Source organism: Carettochelys insculpta, chromosome 7, assembly GCF_033958435.1.
Source record: "Carettochelys insculpta isolate YL-2023 chromosome 7, ASM3395843v1, whole genome shotgun sequence".
In the NCBI taxonomy this organism is placed as follows: Eukaryota; Metazoa; Chordata; order Testudines; family Carettochelyidae; genus Carettochelys; species Carettochelys insculpta.
Genome location: NC_134143.1, coordinates 52,325,889 through 52,341,065, shown reverse-complemented (window position 1 = coordinate 52,341,065; position 15,177 = coordinate 52,325,889). Strand labels below are relative to the sequence as shown.

Sequence of the window (15,177 nt, the reverse complement as noted above, 5' to 3'; positions counted from 1 at the left end):
ACTCAGCCCAGTCTGCTTAGCAACAATTATGCTGTTTATAACGTGTTTCTTTAACTTTTTGAGACCATGGAATACCAATCAACGGTATTTTAGGTGGCACACTGATGAAAATTTCCTTCAAAAATTGTCAAACAACAAACAAACAACATATACAGCAAAAACAAAATGAAGTAATTTAATCAGCTATCATAGGAATGGAGAAGTAACCTTGTGTCTGGATTAAATAACAGAAAACATATACCATCAGTGTATTTTTCCAAACATTCATGGTACAGTTGCAAGTTGTTCCTGGAACACCAGTGTTCTGCAGAATACAGTTTAAAAAACACTGCTGTATAATATTGACTTGCTGGGACTGACAGGAGTAAAAACAAGTAGGATAACAAGCAGCCCTGTAGCACCTTAGAGACTAACAAATTTATTAGGTCATGAGCATCCATAGATAAGATCATTTGAAGAAGTGGGTCTTACGAAAGCTCATGAGCTAATAAATTTGTTAGTCACTAAGGTGCTACAGGGCTGCTTGTTATCTGTGAAACTACAGACTAGCACAACTACCCTCTGAGACTATTTAACAAGTAAAATGTTATTTTACTCACAGAATTGAGCAGACATGATCATAAATGCACAAAGGAAGAATTCTGATCAATAAAAAGGAGCCATTTTTATAGAGTCATCTTTCAGAGTAGATTAACTCTTTGATAGAATCATAGAAACCTAGGGCTGGAAGGGACCTCAGAAGGTCATCTAGTCCAGCCCCCTACCTAAAGGAGGGTCAACCCCAACTAAATCATCCCAGGCAGAACTTTGCCAAGTTGGGACTTACAAACCTCTAGGGATGGAGATTCCACCACCTCTCTAGGTAAATCATTCCAGTGCTTCACCACCCTTCTGGTGAAATAGTTTTTCCTAATATCCAACCCACATCTCTCCCTCTGTAACTTTAGGCCATTTCTCCTTGTTCTGCCATCCATCATCACTGAAAAAAAATATTAATCTACCCTTCCCCAGGCCCTTGAACGGCCCCCTCAGGGATTAAATTTACAACCCCAGCTTTATGAGGCCAATGCGCTAAACACTGAGATACCCATTCCACCTAGATAAGCCTGCTAATAATAAAGAGCCTGATTCTTATCACAACTGAGCTGGTGATAACTTCACCAACTTCAATGGCATTGAAGGATTTATACGGGTGAGATCAGAATAAGGCCCTTTCGTTTTTTGCACTTGAGAAAGTGATTCAGCTTTTTCATACTGATTGTGTAAGCTCTATGAGGTAAAGCTCTATGAGGGAGCAGAGGAAGCTACTCTACATAGCCTTCATCGACCTGACCAAGGCCTTTGACTTGGTCAGCAGGGATGGTCTGTTCAAACTGCTCCACAAGATAAGCTATCCTCCACGGTTACTCAAGATAATCCAGTCGTTCACGAAGACATGAGAGGAACAATCCAATATGATGGCGCATTATTGGATGCTTTCAGAATCAAGAGCGGCGTCAAACAAGGATGCGTGCTTGCTCCGACATTGTTTGGGATCTTCTTCGCACTCCTCCTGAAGCATGCCTTTGGATCTTCAACAGAGGGCATCTTGCTGCACACAAGATCTGATGGGAAACTGTTTAATCTTGCAAAGCTGAAAGCTAAGTCTAAGGTGCGGGAAGTCCCCATCAGAGGCATGCTGTTCGCAGACGATGCTGCTGTAGTGTCTCACACAAGACCAGCTTCAAAAACTGCTGGATCGGTTCTCCAAAGCGTGCAAGGACTTTGGGCTTACCATCAGCCTAAAGAAGACAAACGTACTTGGTCAGGATGTTGCTGAATCCCCATCAATCAGCATTGACAACGATACGTTAGAGGTCATCCAAGAGTTCGTTTACCTTGGGTCTACCATCACTGACACCGTCGTTGGACACTGAGCTAAATAGGAGGATCGGAAAAGCAGCCACAACTCTGTCCAGACTCAGCAAGAGAGTGTGGAATAACAAGCTGTACATTCACACCAAAATGCAAGTCTACAGGGCCTGCATCCTCAGCATCCTCCTTTATGGCAGCGAGACTTGGACCCTGTATGCCCGCCAGGAAAAGAGGCTGAACGTCTTCCACTTGCGCTGCCTCAGGCGCATCCTTGGAATATCATGGAAGGACAGAGTGACCAACACCGCCATCCTCGAGCAAGCTGGAATCCCAACCATGCATACCCTCCTCAGGTAGCGTCGGCTCCGCTGGCTTGGCCACATCCACAGGATGAATGATGGAAGGATTCCAAAAGACATCCTGTATGGTGAGCTAGCCTCTGGCAAAAGACCTCCCGGACGCCCCCAGTTGCGCTACAAAGATGTCTGCAAGAGACACCTCAGAGAGGTAGATATCGAGCTGAACAACTGTGAAGAACTAGCAGACAACCGCAGCAGATGGAGGCAGGGGTTACACAAGGGCCTTCAGAAGGGGGAGATGAGGATCAGACAGCTAGTGGAGGAGAAGCAAGCGCACAGAAAGCGCACTAAGGACTTGCCAGACACCCACCACATCTGCAAGAGATGCAGCAAGGACTGTCACTCTCGTGTGGGTCTTCATAGTCACAGTAGAGGCTGTAAATGAAGTCCTCAATTGAAACTATAAAAGGCGCGATCCATAGTCTATGCAGACAGAAGGATGCCTACTATGAGGTAATTACGCTTTCCAGATAATAAGATAGAACAAGGTCCATGATACCTAAGAAAGGTCTCTGCACAGGATTTGTAAATATTATGTGACTATTAGCACTATGCTTAGTAAAATGTTGTGCCATTTGTAAAGTATCCTTAAATCACAGAGCACAGTAAGTGGATATATATATATAAAGATTTCACGGTGTTTTGAAATAAGAACCAAAAGGTCATCATGTCAGATTGAAGAGTATTTCACAGATTAGACTCAAAAGTGGTAGGAATTTTCTGGGTGATAGGATTCACTGGAAAATACAGTACAACAAAATAGTGTTAGAATTCCTGTGTGTATTTGTCTTCATCAGTTGCAGTGGCTCAAATAACTGAATCAAATGATCAATAGTTTGACTTTAATTACAACCTATCTATTTTTTCTAACTACCAGCCCAAACGCACACACTATTTAGCTGGCTCAAACAGAGACATACCAGTCTGGCGAGGTACTTCCCATTACCCTACTAACAGTATTCAGACACATTAAAAAAAGCAAAAACAAAAATGAAACAAACAAACAAAACCACCCATTACTACCCACAGAACTGTATTGACTTGTAAAATTCTCTATTGCCCCTTCCCTGAGGCATCTGAGGCTTTGGAGGAACAATTTTGTAAATGGTCTTGTGCGTCAGTCCTGTCTTCTTTCTTTCCTCCTGCAAAACAACAACTTTTGTATAAAATTTTAAAAAAGTAAAAAAAAGTGAAAGGCCATTGATGAGCCTGAGGACAAGCAGTAGAGAGGTGGACTCCATGCACTTTTGAATTGTATGTTCTGTTCCTTCTGGTTCTAGTAAGAAAAGATCCTATCTCTAACTTGGCAGGTGTGCCAGCTTTGAACTAATCTAGGTATGGTTTTGTAGCATGTCCACTTGATCTTTCACACTGCTCAGTTACAAGAGATTTGGCTGCTCAGATGAGAAATATGAGTCTAAGCCTTACTGATCTCTTTAACTAAAGCATCATTCAAAACTTGCCCTTCAATATTTCAGTTTTCAAATTCTAAGAACTATTTCCTGTCATCACTTGCTCTTCTTACATTTAACTTTTGTCATTAAAATAGTCCGCAAAGGAGAACCCCTCCCCCCACCCCCCAAAAAAATATCCCTAGTCCCATAAATTCTGTGGGAAATGTCATGTGTTCAAATAATTAACACAAATGTGGGAAGAGACATAAGACTTACAAGGACATGCTCTTCTTCTATACTGAAGGCTAGTGTGGTCAGTACTGAGTGGCCAGCTGAACAAAAATGGATGGCACTTTAAAAGAGAGGGGAAAATATCCTTCCAGAAAAATAAAATGTTCACTGTGGAACATGCCTCCTAAGATGTTGGATCATCTTAATCTCCCAGCTTCTGTAATACAACAGTTGGAAGGCTCTAAATCTGTGCACAATAAAGTACTTTATTCACAGAACCATATGACTCCATCAGTCATTCGAGCACATGTTTGGCACAGGTTGAAAGTGAAAAGCATAGTTAAGTCAAATATTTCAAAACTGAACTTGTCTTTCTAACACACATGGTTTATATATTGGTGTAATAGCCATATAACTTTTCAGTTCTCATATCATGTCATTGTTACACTACAAAATTATCTCTATTGTACTAGATTGGATGAGACTTTTTTTTAAGTTAACACATCCCCCTGGCCCCAAATTAAAGACAATTAAAGGGAAATATCAAAGTTGGTGGTCTTCACATGTAAACAGCCTTAACAATTGTTTTTATTCACTCTACTGTCCTGATTCTGTAAAGTCTATATTTTCCTCAAATCCTAGTGCTGTAATGTGGCTAAAATTCAAATTCTAGTTTTCCGCTAGATGGCTGTAAAGCCAGGACAATTCTTAACTCTTCAATTCCCATTTTATATAGGTACATGCCACTGACTTTCTGTTCTCAGACCAAATAACGCTCACTTTATATAATTAGTCCCACAGATGTCAATCTGATTAAATAAGGCAAACAGGAGTGTTTGGTGTGATTAAAACAGAAGTAACAATCATAATGTGTATGCAGAATGGATACTGAAATGCACAATTCTAATGCACTCAGACAGGAGGAGTCTTGTATATTTCAATACCCTGTCTGTTCACAATGAACTATGACAACTGGAGTTCTCAGAATAAAATTCTGCCATTGACTTGTTTGGAGCCAGCAATGTTACAGTTCATTTTAACAAATAGAACTATGCTTATTTTCTTTGTCTGGAGAGAAAGCACACAAACACACATGAGCAGAAACTGTTGCCCTGGCTGCAGTGTGGTTATGATTGACAAAGGAATTCTGAATCAAGGTCAGCGAAAGAACAGAATTCCGGTTCTTTTTGGATTGAGCACCTCTGAATTCAGCGAGAGGGAAAAACTAGAGTTTGAATTAGCGTATGTTTCAGTAAAACAAGTCATTGTTTGTAAAGTTTTCCACATGTGCACAATGCTTCCCATCTCCCGAAAGAGTATAAAAGCCCCGCCCCCTGGAGTTCAGTTTGTTTCGGGCAAATCTGAAGTACAAGATTCAAAACCAAGGCTTGTACAGAAAGCAGCATATGGAATCTTAGAGAAAAACAAGTTAACACTATAAACAGGATTTAACACAGAGGCTGGAATGCTTGACCCACACAAAGTGGACTGTAATAATAATGGTCCCAGATGTCCCATCTTGTGAAAAAATAAGCAGAAAAATGCTAAAGGAGAGCAAATCTCACTGGCTACAACTACACTACAGCAATCTTTTGCAAGAAGTTCTTCTGAAAGATCTCTTCCGAAAAAAACTTCTTTCGAAAGAGTGTGCCCACACACAAAAAAAAAGCACAGCAAAAAATCAGTCTGCACTTTCAACAGAGAGCATCCACACAACTCCCGTTCCTTCGAAAGAACAGGCCAGGGATTGAAAAATTCAGTGCTATGAGGATTGCTTTTTTGAATAAATGGAATGTGGAGCATCTACACATGCTTGCTTTCTAAGTAAGTTTTCGGAAGAAGGCGCTCTTCTTGATCTGGGAGAGGAAGAGGGCTTCTGGAAGAAGAGCCACATTTGCTCAATTCTGGACAGAGAGAGTGCATTTTGTGTGCGGACGCTCTGGGTGTTCTTTCAGAAAAGGCCTGCATTTCCAAAAGAACTTGCTAGTGTAGGTGCCACTGAGATTATCATCTCTGATGTATGCTATTATCTTCCCCAACTGAGCAAAATACCTCAGAGTTAAGTACACTAAGAAATTAGTGGATGCCCAGGAGTACACTTGTGTGACTACTGATGAATAATAGCACTCAGATGATGCCCAACCTCATATTGATGCATATCTTCTATATGCTCATTTCACTTGTTTAACGTGGTAGTAAGATCAGGAGCCATGTGATTTTTCATACAATTGTATGAAAAAAAAAGTCACATCAACATTTGGGCACCATACTTTACTCTTCATGGATTGACTGCCACATGAGCTTTTTCCCAATCAGGTATTCTATATTATCTACAGAGTAACAAAAAATTACTAAAACACACAAGCTGCGTCTCCACCACCCCCTTTCATTTCAGAAGGGGCATGGTAATGAGTGAGGTCAGAAGATGCTAATGAGATGCTTCCATGAATATGCAGTGCCTCACTAGCATAATGGTGGCCACAGTGATTCAAAAGTGTCGCTTTCAAATTGCGCACCGCCCATATAGACAGGGCCCTTTTGAAAGGACGCCCAGTCTTCGAAAGACCATTCTTCCTAACACCAGATAGGAATTATCAAACTGCTACCATGTTGTCAGAAAAGGCTTTTTCCTTGATTTGTACATATAACTAGAACATACTTCTAACGATGACAAACCTTAATTGTTAACAAATTTCTTGCAGAATAAACTATCTGGGGACCCTCTTTTTTTGCCAAGTTTTGCATCCAGCTTTTTTATGCCTCATTGTATAATAGCCAGCATGGTTAACGGACCATGAAATGTTCCATTGTTGCCATATTAGATCATATATTTGGTAGAAGAAAGAATGCATTTATCCAATCTATGGGTTCATCATGTTGAACTTTTGGATGAGCAAACAAACAAAATCCACCCACAGCTCTTTCATATTTATTCAAGTTCCAAACCAGGGAGGCCACTTCAATTACATTTTTTTTAATGCATTTCTGGCTTTGTGATTATTTAGAGCATTGGTCAATTTTGCTTAAATATTTTAAATGAAATAGTTGACATAGCTTTTACAGACTGAATTCTAAATTTGTTAAGTCATTCACTGAACCCTTGACACTAGTATTTCACTTTAGGTAGCAGTATGTTTTCAAAGTGATGCGTAAATATTAGATAATTCATTCTGACAACAGTACTCTGTGGTAAGTATCATTGTGCCCATTTCACAAACAAGAAGCTAAGGCTAAAGCTAAGTGACTTGGCTGAGGCCACAAAAGAAGGCAATTGCAGAGCAAGAATCAGACCTCCAGAACTCTTGGCTCACATGATGACATTCATTCCACTGACAATGGCTCTCTGCCAGACAAATGGCTTTTTTTGCTATAGTACCATGCAGACGCTTACTTTAAAGTTTACCTCATGAATTTCAAAGTGATCTGTTATCTCTCTACCAGACTCCTGAGGACACTGATCCTGAAAGTACCAGCAAATGATTGTGCAGAAGCATACTATTTTGTCAGGAAAGTGTTAAGTATTTTTTACATTTATTTAATAAAAAGAAACAACTGACTAAAAGTTAAAACTATGTACTATAAAATATTTTTTTAGTTATCTTAGGGTATCTCTGAACTAGTGTTTTCATGTCAAGTAACTTCATTAAGAGTTAGTACCTTTGCATAACCTCATAAGATTGAACAAAAACATTAAAACTGAACCCTGTAATTAAACAGGAGCCCATGACCGAAGAAAATGCAAACTTGACCGAAGAAAATGCAAATTTTTAATCTGTGACTAATAGAAAAGAATCTTGCCATACAGACAGGATTCCTGTTAATTAACATTTTCCAGTCGGACTATAATGTTAGCACTCAGAGTAGAATTATATGGCCTCTCCCCACCAACAAAAACACGTGTCACTTATTACTGCCAATGAATAGTGAGAGTACCAGCCTGTCGCATAGGCCAATTTTTCATACTACGTAAAAGTCTCATAGGGATAAAAATTTACGTTAAACAGGAGTCAGAGGGGTAGCTGACTTAGTCTGTATCTTCAAAAACAACAAGAAGTCCTTGTTAGTTATAGACTAATAGATATTTAGCAAGGCAGGTCTTTGCCCACAAAAGCTTATGTTCCAAATATGTTAGTCTATAAGATGCCACAGGGCTTCTTGTTTTTAAACAGGAGTAGGGCACCTAAGTACATCTTTGTCTCAGTAGCTGCACCTAAACCTTATCTGTGGTAGGTTTTAACCACTGCTGTACATGATAAATGTTTGCATGGGACTAATCTTCAGCCATTTAAAACATGCTCTGCCAGGTTATAGCATTTGAACTATGTTAATTCAGACCAGATGAGGATGTGACCCATGGTTTACATTTTTGTACTTTATGCACAGGGCCAATTCATGCCCTGGCACTAAACTGGGATTAAATGTGCCTAGCAAGGAAAGGGAAAAGAACTATATGACCCTGAGGTCCCTTACTGTCATATAGTAATATGGTTTTATATGACACTAGCGTAAATCATATCTATGTTATGAGTTCACACCAATACAGGTACACTGATAGCTATAAACTCAGTGTAGATTCATAGCTTTTTAAAGTCAGAAAAAAACACTGTGACCATTTTGACCTGCATATAACAGCATACGCGATTTCTTCCAATAACCCTTGCCTCAAATTCAATGTAAGGTTGAACTACACAAGGTCCAAGTCATCACAAGGAATGATTAACAGCTAGCCTTCTGCACATGATGATCACAAGTTTTAGAGCCTTCCAATGGCCATCATGAGATTTCACTACTGGAAAGGGCATTAGAACGCTTGGAAATTATTTTTAACTTTTGTCATTATGAAATGCAGCTATTGCAGAGGAGAAAGGTATTCATGATTGTTTCTGATTATGACTGGGACATATCCATTAAGGATCACAATTACAGATGTCAACAGACTGTTATATGCAGGACATTTTGCAGCTGAACTTCCCTGGTTTCCTAAATGGAATCTGGTCAACAACTGTGCCCAGGAGATTTGGATTCTCCTGAGAGAAAACAGCATCTTCCTAATTTCCTGTGGTCCTTTAAATAAAAAATAGAATTAAGAACCACCTATCTGACTCATAAGCCAGAAGCTAATTAGCATTCTATGCTTTAATCAGTTAAGGTATCTGTAGCAGTAAGGACCCACAGTTTCTAGGCAGACAAAATTACACCTTACTGAAAAACCTTTCAGTATGTGACACTGGTTTCTGAGGATGCAGTCTGGAAATAAATATAGCTGAAGGCTACACAATAATACATGTATATACACTGCATATATTTCCACATCAGGTTGAGCTTCTGTAATCCAGAACTCTCTCTTCTGGCATGATTTTAGTTTGCTGGATGACCACTTATCATGGGTGTGGCCAAGCTTCCCATGGCACCACAAAGGTTGCTTCCTGCAACCAGTCTTGCCTCTCGGTGTTCTATGCTGTTATCTAGCTGTAATTTACCCCCAAATGTCTTGTAAGAGCCCAGTGAACAGTGAAAGTGTTGCTACTGCTGCTAGAAAACATTGGCCTCTGGTGGTCTGGCAAATTCTCTCGTCCGGCATCAGTCAGGTCCCAAGCTGATGGATTAAAGAGGTTCACCCTGTACCACCAGTATAGCACACTTTCCACTTAAGGCCAGACTGTGGCTAGTCTTGGTACCGAGGAGAAAGGCACATACTTTTCCCCCATTGTCACAACCTCAATCCTTGCTCTCCACTGCCCACCAGGAAGGAGAGCACATTTCAACTTACAAGGCTGTACTAACTAGTACTACTCCACCTACAAGTTTGTACCTTATTCAAAATTCATTGAAGTCAATGACAACATTCTCAGTGATGTCAGTAGGTTATAGTTTTGATCCACCACCTCTGGGCTCCTATTGGAGACTCAGTAGTGCTCAAATTAAAGTTTTTGCCTAGTAGGCACAACTCAGACCGTACTTAGAGATTTCTTGTGATCAAGATCCCTTTTCACACTAGTTTCAGACATGCTGAATGTGACATAAAAACAATAAACCTAAAGGCATAATGTACATGTTTAATATGGTTGAATGTAAATCTTTTAAAAAATCCAAATATTTGAAGTAGGATTTGGGTAAAAATGCAAAAACAGAATGAGAGAAAAATGGAAATAGGAAAAGTGATCAGATAAACAAGAAATCCCTCCAGTATGACCCCAAGAAGAGAGTCATACCTTCTGAGCAGAAGCGATTGTTATATGAGGTCACATCTATACTTACATGAAGTTTGACACTGCAGAGATTATCTTCCAGGGTTCGATGTAATGGGTCTAGTAGGGACGCACTGAATTGAAGATTGAGAGTGTTTCCATTGAGTCCAGCATGCCTCGCAGTCACAAGAAGTAAGGAAAAATCAATGTGACCTCCTGTTGACCTCCCACAGTGAGGCCAGGCTGGAAATTCAGCTTAAAGTACATCAACTCCAGCTATGAAATTCTCTTAGCTAGAGTTGTGTATCTTAAGTTTAATTTCTTTTGTAGTGTAGACCCAGCCTGAGATACAGTGCCAAAAAAAGCTTGCCTGTGTAATGGAGCATGGCCTTATACACATTGGAACATTTCAGACCTAAACAAAACATCCTTAGAAATGGCATTTTCTACTTTATGACACCTTTTGCTCTGAAAAGCCAAGAATAAAAGAATCCTGTAGGCCCGTAAGAGACAGGCTCTAACAGATTCTCAGATAGATGCAAGGCTTGATAATAACAGCAGCAAGCCCTGGGTTTGTCAGAAGTGCAATGTGCATAGTATTGCCCCTGTTGGCTCTGAACTAGCAGGGGATTGAAAGTGACACATTGTCTGCTTGAAAAATAGAGCTCACTGTTATCAATTTGCATGTTACAATGAAGCCCTTTAGTACAAATGATACTGCCCAAAGGGAGCACACAAATACTGAACAAAATGAAATCCTGGCAAACTCCATGAACAATTTGTACTGGCAGTTTGAGATAAGTTAGAAGCATAAGGGCCACGAGTGATAAAACTGTCAGGATTAGGAAATGTGAGCTCTGAACCAGGCTGGTGCAGATACAAATAAACTATTACAGGAATCCAGACTTTTTAAACAGAATTTTATGATCAATAGTGTGTCAACTCCAGCTGACAGCTTCAGTAGGAACAACAGATAAACACAACCCTGATCTGTTGCAGTCATTCACAGATCATTAGGGAGTTGCCACTGGGGCAGTGTCAGTGCTGTGAGCAGGATGACAAGTATGTGATAAATCATTAGTTAGAAGTTGTTCCTCCTAGTAAGGTAGCAACCTTTCCACCCACCTTCAAGGAAAATGGGAGATTAGAAACTTGACAAAACAAACAAATTGGATACCTCCCTTGCAAGGATAAGAAACAAATAAGATCAACTGAAATAGTGCATTTTCAGGACAGGGACCCAAGGGATACATCATCAGCTCGTGTAAAATAGTACCGTTCCAGTAAAGATAATGGAGCCAAGCCTATGTACATGTATATCTCATAGAACTTGAAGGGACCTCAGGAGGTCATCAAGTCCAGTTCCTGCACTCACAGCAGGACCTATCAATTGCTAATGATTTTTTTTTCTAGGGTGTCCAAGATAGGGTTAGGGTTAGGAAAATCAGTCTGGCCAACAGTCAGAGTCCAAGCTTACCACTTCAACCAAAGTTTCAGAAAATGACACTAAAATGAGCTCTAGTGGTTACATGGCAATTAAATAGGGCTCATTCAAAGGGTGTTTTTCCATTGATTCCAAAAAGACTAGGAGGAGCAATACGATAATAAGGTAATAGTGTTTATTTTTCAGGTTTACTAAGCATGAAATCCATTCCCATGCTGAGGACCAACACAAAGGGAAAATTTCATCCAAAAGTATCAACACAGAAGAGGACAAGATTTAAGAAAGAAGAGAATATTCCATAAAATGGGACTGGGGCAAAGGTGGGAGAAAGACATGTTCAAACAGCAGCTGTAACAAATGCAAGAGACTGGAATTGTAAGAATAGTTATTAACATAGAAGGGTTAAGACAGCAAATGGGAAGATACAAAGAGCCAAATCCAGTAAGTGGTTCTTGAAAGATGGTTGTCTATTATGAGAAATTATAGTTTACTACTATTCATCCATGATCTTAAAACACTCACAGCCATAACTTCCATTGTATAAATACTTAGGCACTTAAACTCTCATAAAATGGCCATGTGAAGTACTATGACAAAAGTATACAAACCAATATGGTTTAATATCTCAGATGTATTAATCACTCCCTCTTCAAAATACCAAAATTAAGTAGGATACAGCATGAACCCCACAAAGCAAGTTTTCAGCCCACATGTAACACAATGCATGGAAGAAGCACTAGACATGCCCCGCATTGTTGTTCCCTAGGCTGCCAGTGATCTACTGCAGGGGTGAGCAAACTTTTTGTGTTGGGCCCCACTTTTTGTCCCTACAATTAGCAGAGCCCCCAATGGCCCCAGAAGCGAGTGGAGGTCTCCCGAAAATGACATGCCATGCTCCCATGGCTGCTGGGCGGCAGCAGAGGCCACAGGGGAGGGAGGCTGATTGAGCTGCACTCCCTTTATGAAATTTCACTTTGTGCACCCCAATCTACTGTAGTAGGGCCTTAATTCTCATATCTGATGGGTCTGTAAGATATTAGTTGACAGTGAGCAGTTGGTGTCTTCCAAACTCCCTCTTGGCATCAGATGTCAGCTGACTAAAACAGCAAGCTCAGTTCACTCCTATACAATTACATCGAATATGTGTGTTCTAAAATCAAGTGGATCATAAAGTTCTATTTGTGATGGGAATAAGGGCCTGTCTTCACTAGGGAAACGATAACAGTATGTTAACTAACATGGGTTAACCCTTGTTAATTAAACTTTGATAAAAATATGTTTTCTTAATACATTAACTAGCATGGGTTAATCCACATTAAATAACATACTGTTAATTTTCCTAGCAAAGGTATAGACACCATCCCAACATAAATGCATGGATTTAGAGACTACACAAAAGCTACATTTCAGACTAGAATAACAGACACATGCAAACAAGTCCATAGGAACAGGTACTTCTTTCATTTCTGGGCTATATTTCTATGCAGTCTGCCTACTAGTGAAACTAGATGGCAGGGTCAGCCCTCTGTGTTTGATCCCTGACTACCAGTAACTTGCTAAGTGAACTGGGGACAAGATGACACCAAATACATCTGTGAAATCTGGCATAAAAGAACTACGCAAGCCAACAATATTGTTACACAGTTTAAGCAAATATTTATTCAGATATTTAAATAAATTCTGTTTCCCCTTAGCACAAGTATTCTAGCTAGAAGATAAAAGCTGTTACTAATGAGAGAAAAAAACAGATGTGAAGCCTGAATTGCCCAAATGCTCATCTAAAGTGGATTATGAATCACAGCTGACCGAGGGTTCAGATTTCAAATTCTACACCAATATGCAATTCAAAATTCTTACTGTTGGTGGTTACTTACAGAAACTACCCACTCAGATACCAGCAACAAAACCACATGACCTAGGAAACTAACCAAGCAAAGCATAAATAACCACTTTCCTACAGAGTATTCAAGTAGAACTGTCCTCCACTGATTCTACAGACTCAGAATTAATAGCGGAATCTACAATTTATTATAAATCTATTTCCTTGCCCCTCATTTATGTGCAGAAAATTCATACAGAGAACAAAGTATTTTGAACATATTACTCGTTATGAATGTTTGCTGTTCCCTAAATAATTCTTACCTAACTCATTGCGGTGTTGCGAGGCTAAGTATTCCATATAAATAATAATAATAATAATAAAAAAAGGTGCTTTGAAATCCTCACTGAACGCTAACGACACGTGCGGGTTTATTATAAAATAAACAGGAACCAGGTGAATGACCCATAGCAAGATGCTATAGGGGGGGAGGGGGAACCGTTTAATTCCCTACGTACTGGAAGAGGACCCAAATCAAAGAGACTATAGTGTGCATTCTCTTGAACGCTTGAGCTATTTTTGCAGATCTGCCTTGAAAGTTTTTAGGACAATTCAAATTAGGTGAGTTCAAAGCAATCTCGAGTGTAACCGACATCTCGTTGAAACACACAGCAAAACCCCTCATTCCAAAAGAGAGAGAGGGGAGTCTTTCTAAAGATCTCTCACCCTCTTTCATCCCCTAACGGCTGAGACTTGGTCTGATTTGTGCAAGGAGACGGTAGTTTGTCAAGGCAAAACCTGAAAGACAGAACCTCTGCAGCCCAGCTTTCTTTTTGTGTTTTCTCCGTCCCGGGATCCTCAGCCTGCCACATTGCCCGAGTGCAGAGAGAGAGAGGACAGGAGGAGGGGGGAAGGGAGCAGGAGAGGCGTCAGGGCGATGCAAACTTGGCTGCTTGGCGCCGGGAGACCTGGCGCTGCAGCTGAGCAAGCGGGAGCCCTCCAGCCTGGCTTTCCGCGGGAATACTCTCAGTCCTGTACGCAAACACAGCAGCAGCGGGGCCAGAGGAAAAGCGGAGCCGGGAGGCTGGAGAACGCGGTGCGGCTTGCAGAGCAGACGGGACGGGATGGTAACTGGAAGGGGAGGGTTGCAACGTTTGCAAAGCAGCGAGGAGAGGAGAGGAGGGGTGGGGGGAGGCCTGCAAATATGCAGCAGCCCCAGGGTGGTGGGGTAATGCCAAGGAGAACTGCTCCGGCCCGGGGTCCAAACTTGGCCATATGCTGAGTTGTGCCCTTGCACTGTGTGCGTTATGGATATAAAAGCATCGTCATCTTACCTTGAGCCCTGGATGATGCTACAAAGAGCCAGCCCAGGCTCAGCAGCAGCCTGAATAGCTGAGCTGGGGGGTGAGGAGGCGGGAAGCGCCGTTGGTCTGCATGGAGACGCTTTGACATCTTAGCCCAGACTGCAAGAGACAGACTTTCATCAGCTGGGTCTGGAGAATAGCACCATAATATACAGTTACAGAGAGGAGAGAGCTGGGACTCAGGATGTGAGAGATTTCCTGCATGCAGTTAACTCCCAAACCCCTCCTGCTCCTGCATGGACTGCTGATGAGCTGGGCTTTGCTCTTATATATATATATATATTAAAAAAAAAAAAAGTTGTTTGGGGTTTGGCTTTTTTTTTCTTTTGGCAAGAAAAATCTGTTGACCGTTGCAATAAATGAGCAGACTGTCCGTGTTGGCTAGCAGGAGGCACTAAAGATCGTTGGAGGAAGAAGGCAGGCCTGCCTGTGGAATCAACCCCTTGCCAACATTTACAGTTCTCATTACAATGGAACAAATTATTGTCCCCGTGCCTCTCCCCACAGCGTCTCCGCGGGGTCCT

At 40.9% G+C, this 15,177-nt stretch overlaps 1 protein-coding gene across 5 annotated transcripts in view; it reads right to left on the bottom strand.

Moving 5' to 3' along the window:
* Positions 1–14,860, bottom strand: part of ADAM12 (ADAM metallopeptidase domain 12) — a 322,879-nt gene extending 308,019 nt beyond the window's left edge. For all 5 annotated transcript variants that reach the window (XM_075000469.1, XM_075000470.1, XM_075000471.1 and 2 more), the window contains exon 1: positions 14,624–14,860. In XM_075000469.1, coding sequence (XP_074856570.1) covers positions 14,624–14,741 — 118 coding nt within the window. In that variant the 5' untranslated portion in view covers positions 14,742–14,860. The remainder of the gene's footprint in view (positions 1–14,623) is intronic.
* Between the last annotated feature and the right edge of the window lie 317 nt (positions 14,861–15,177).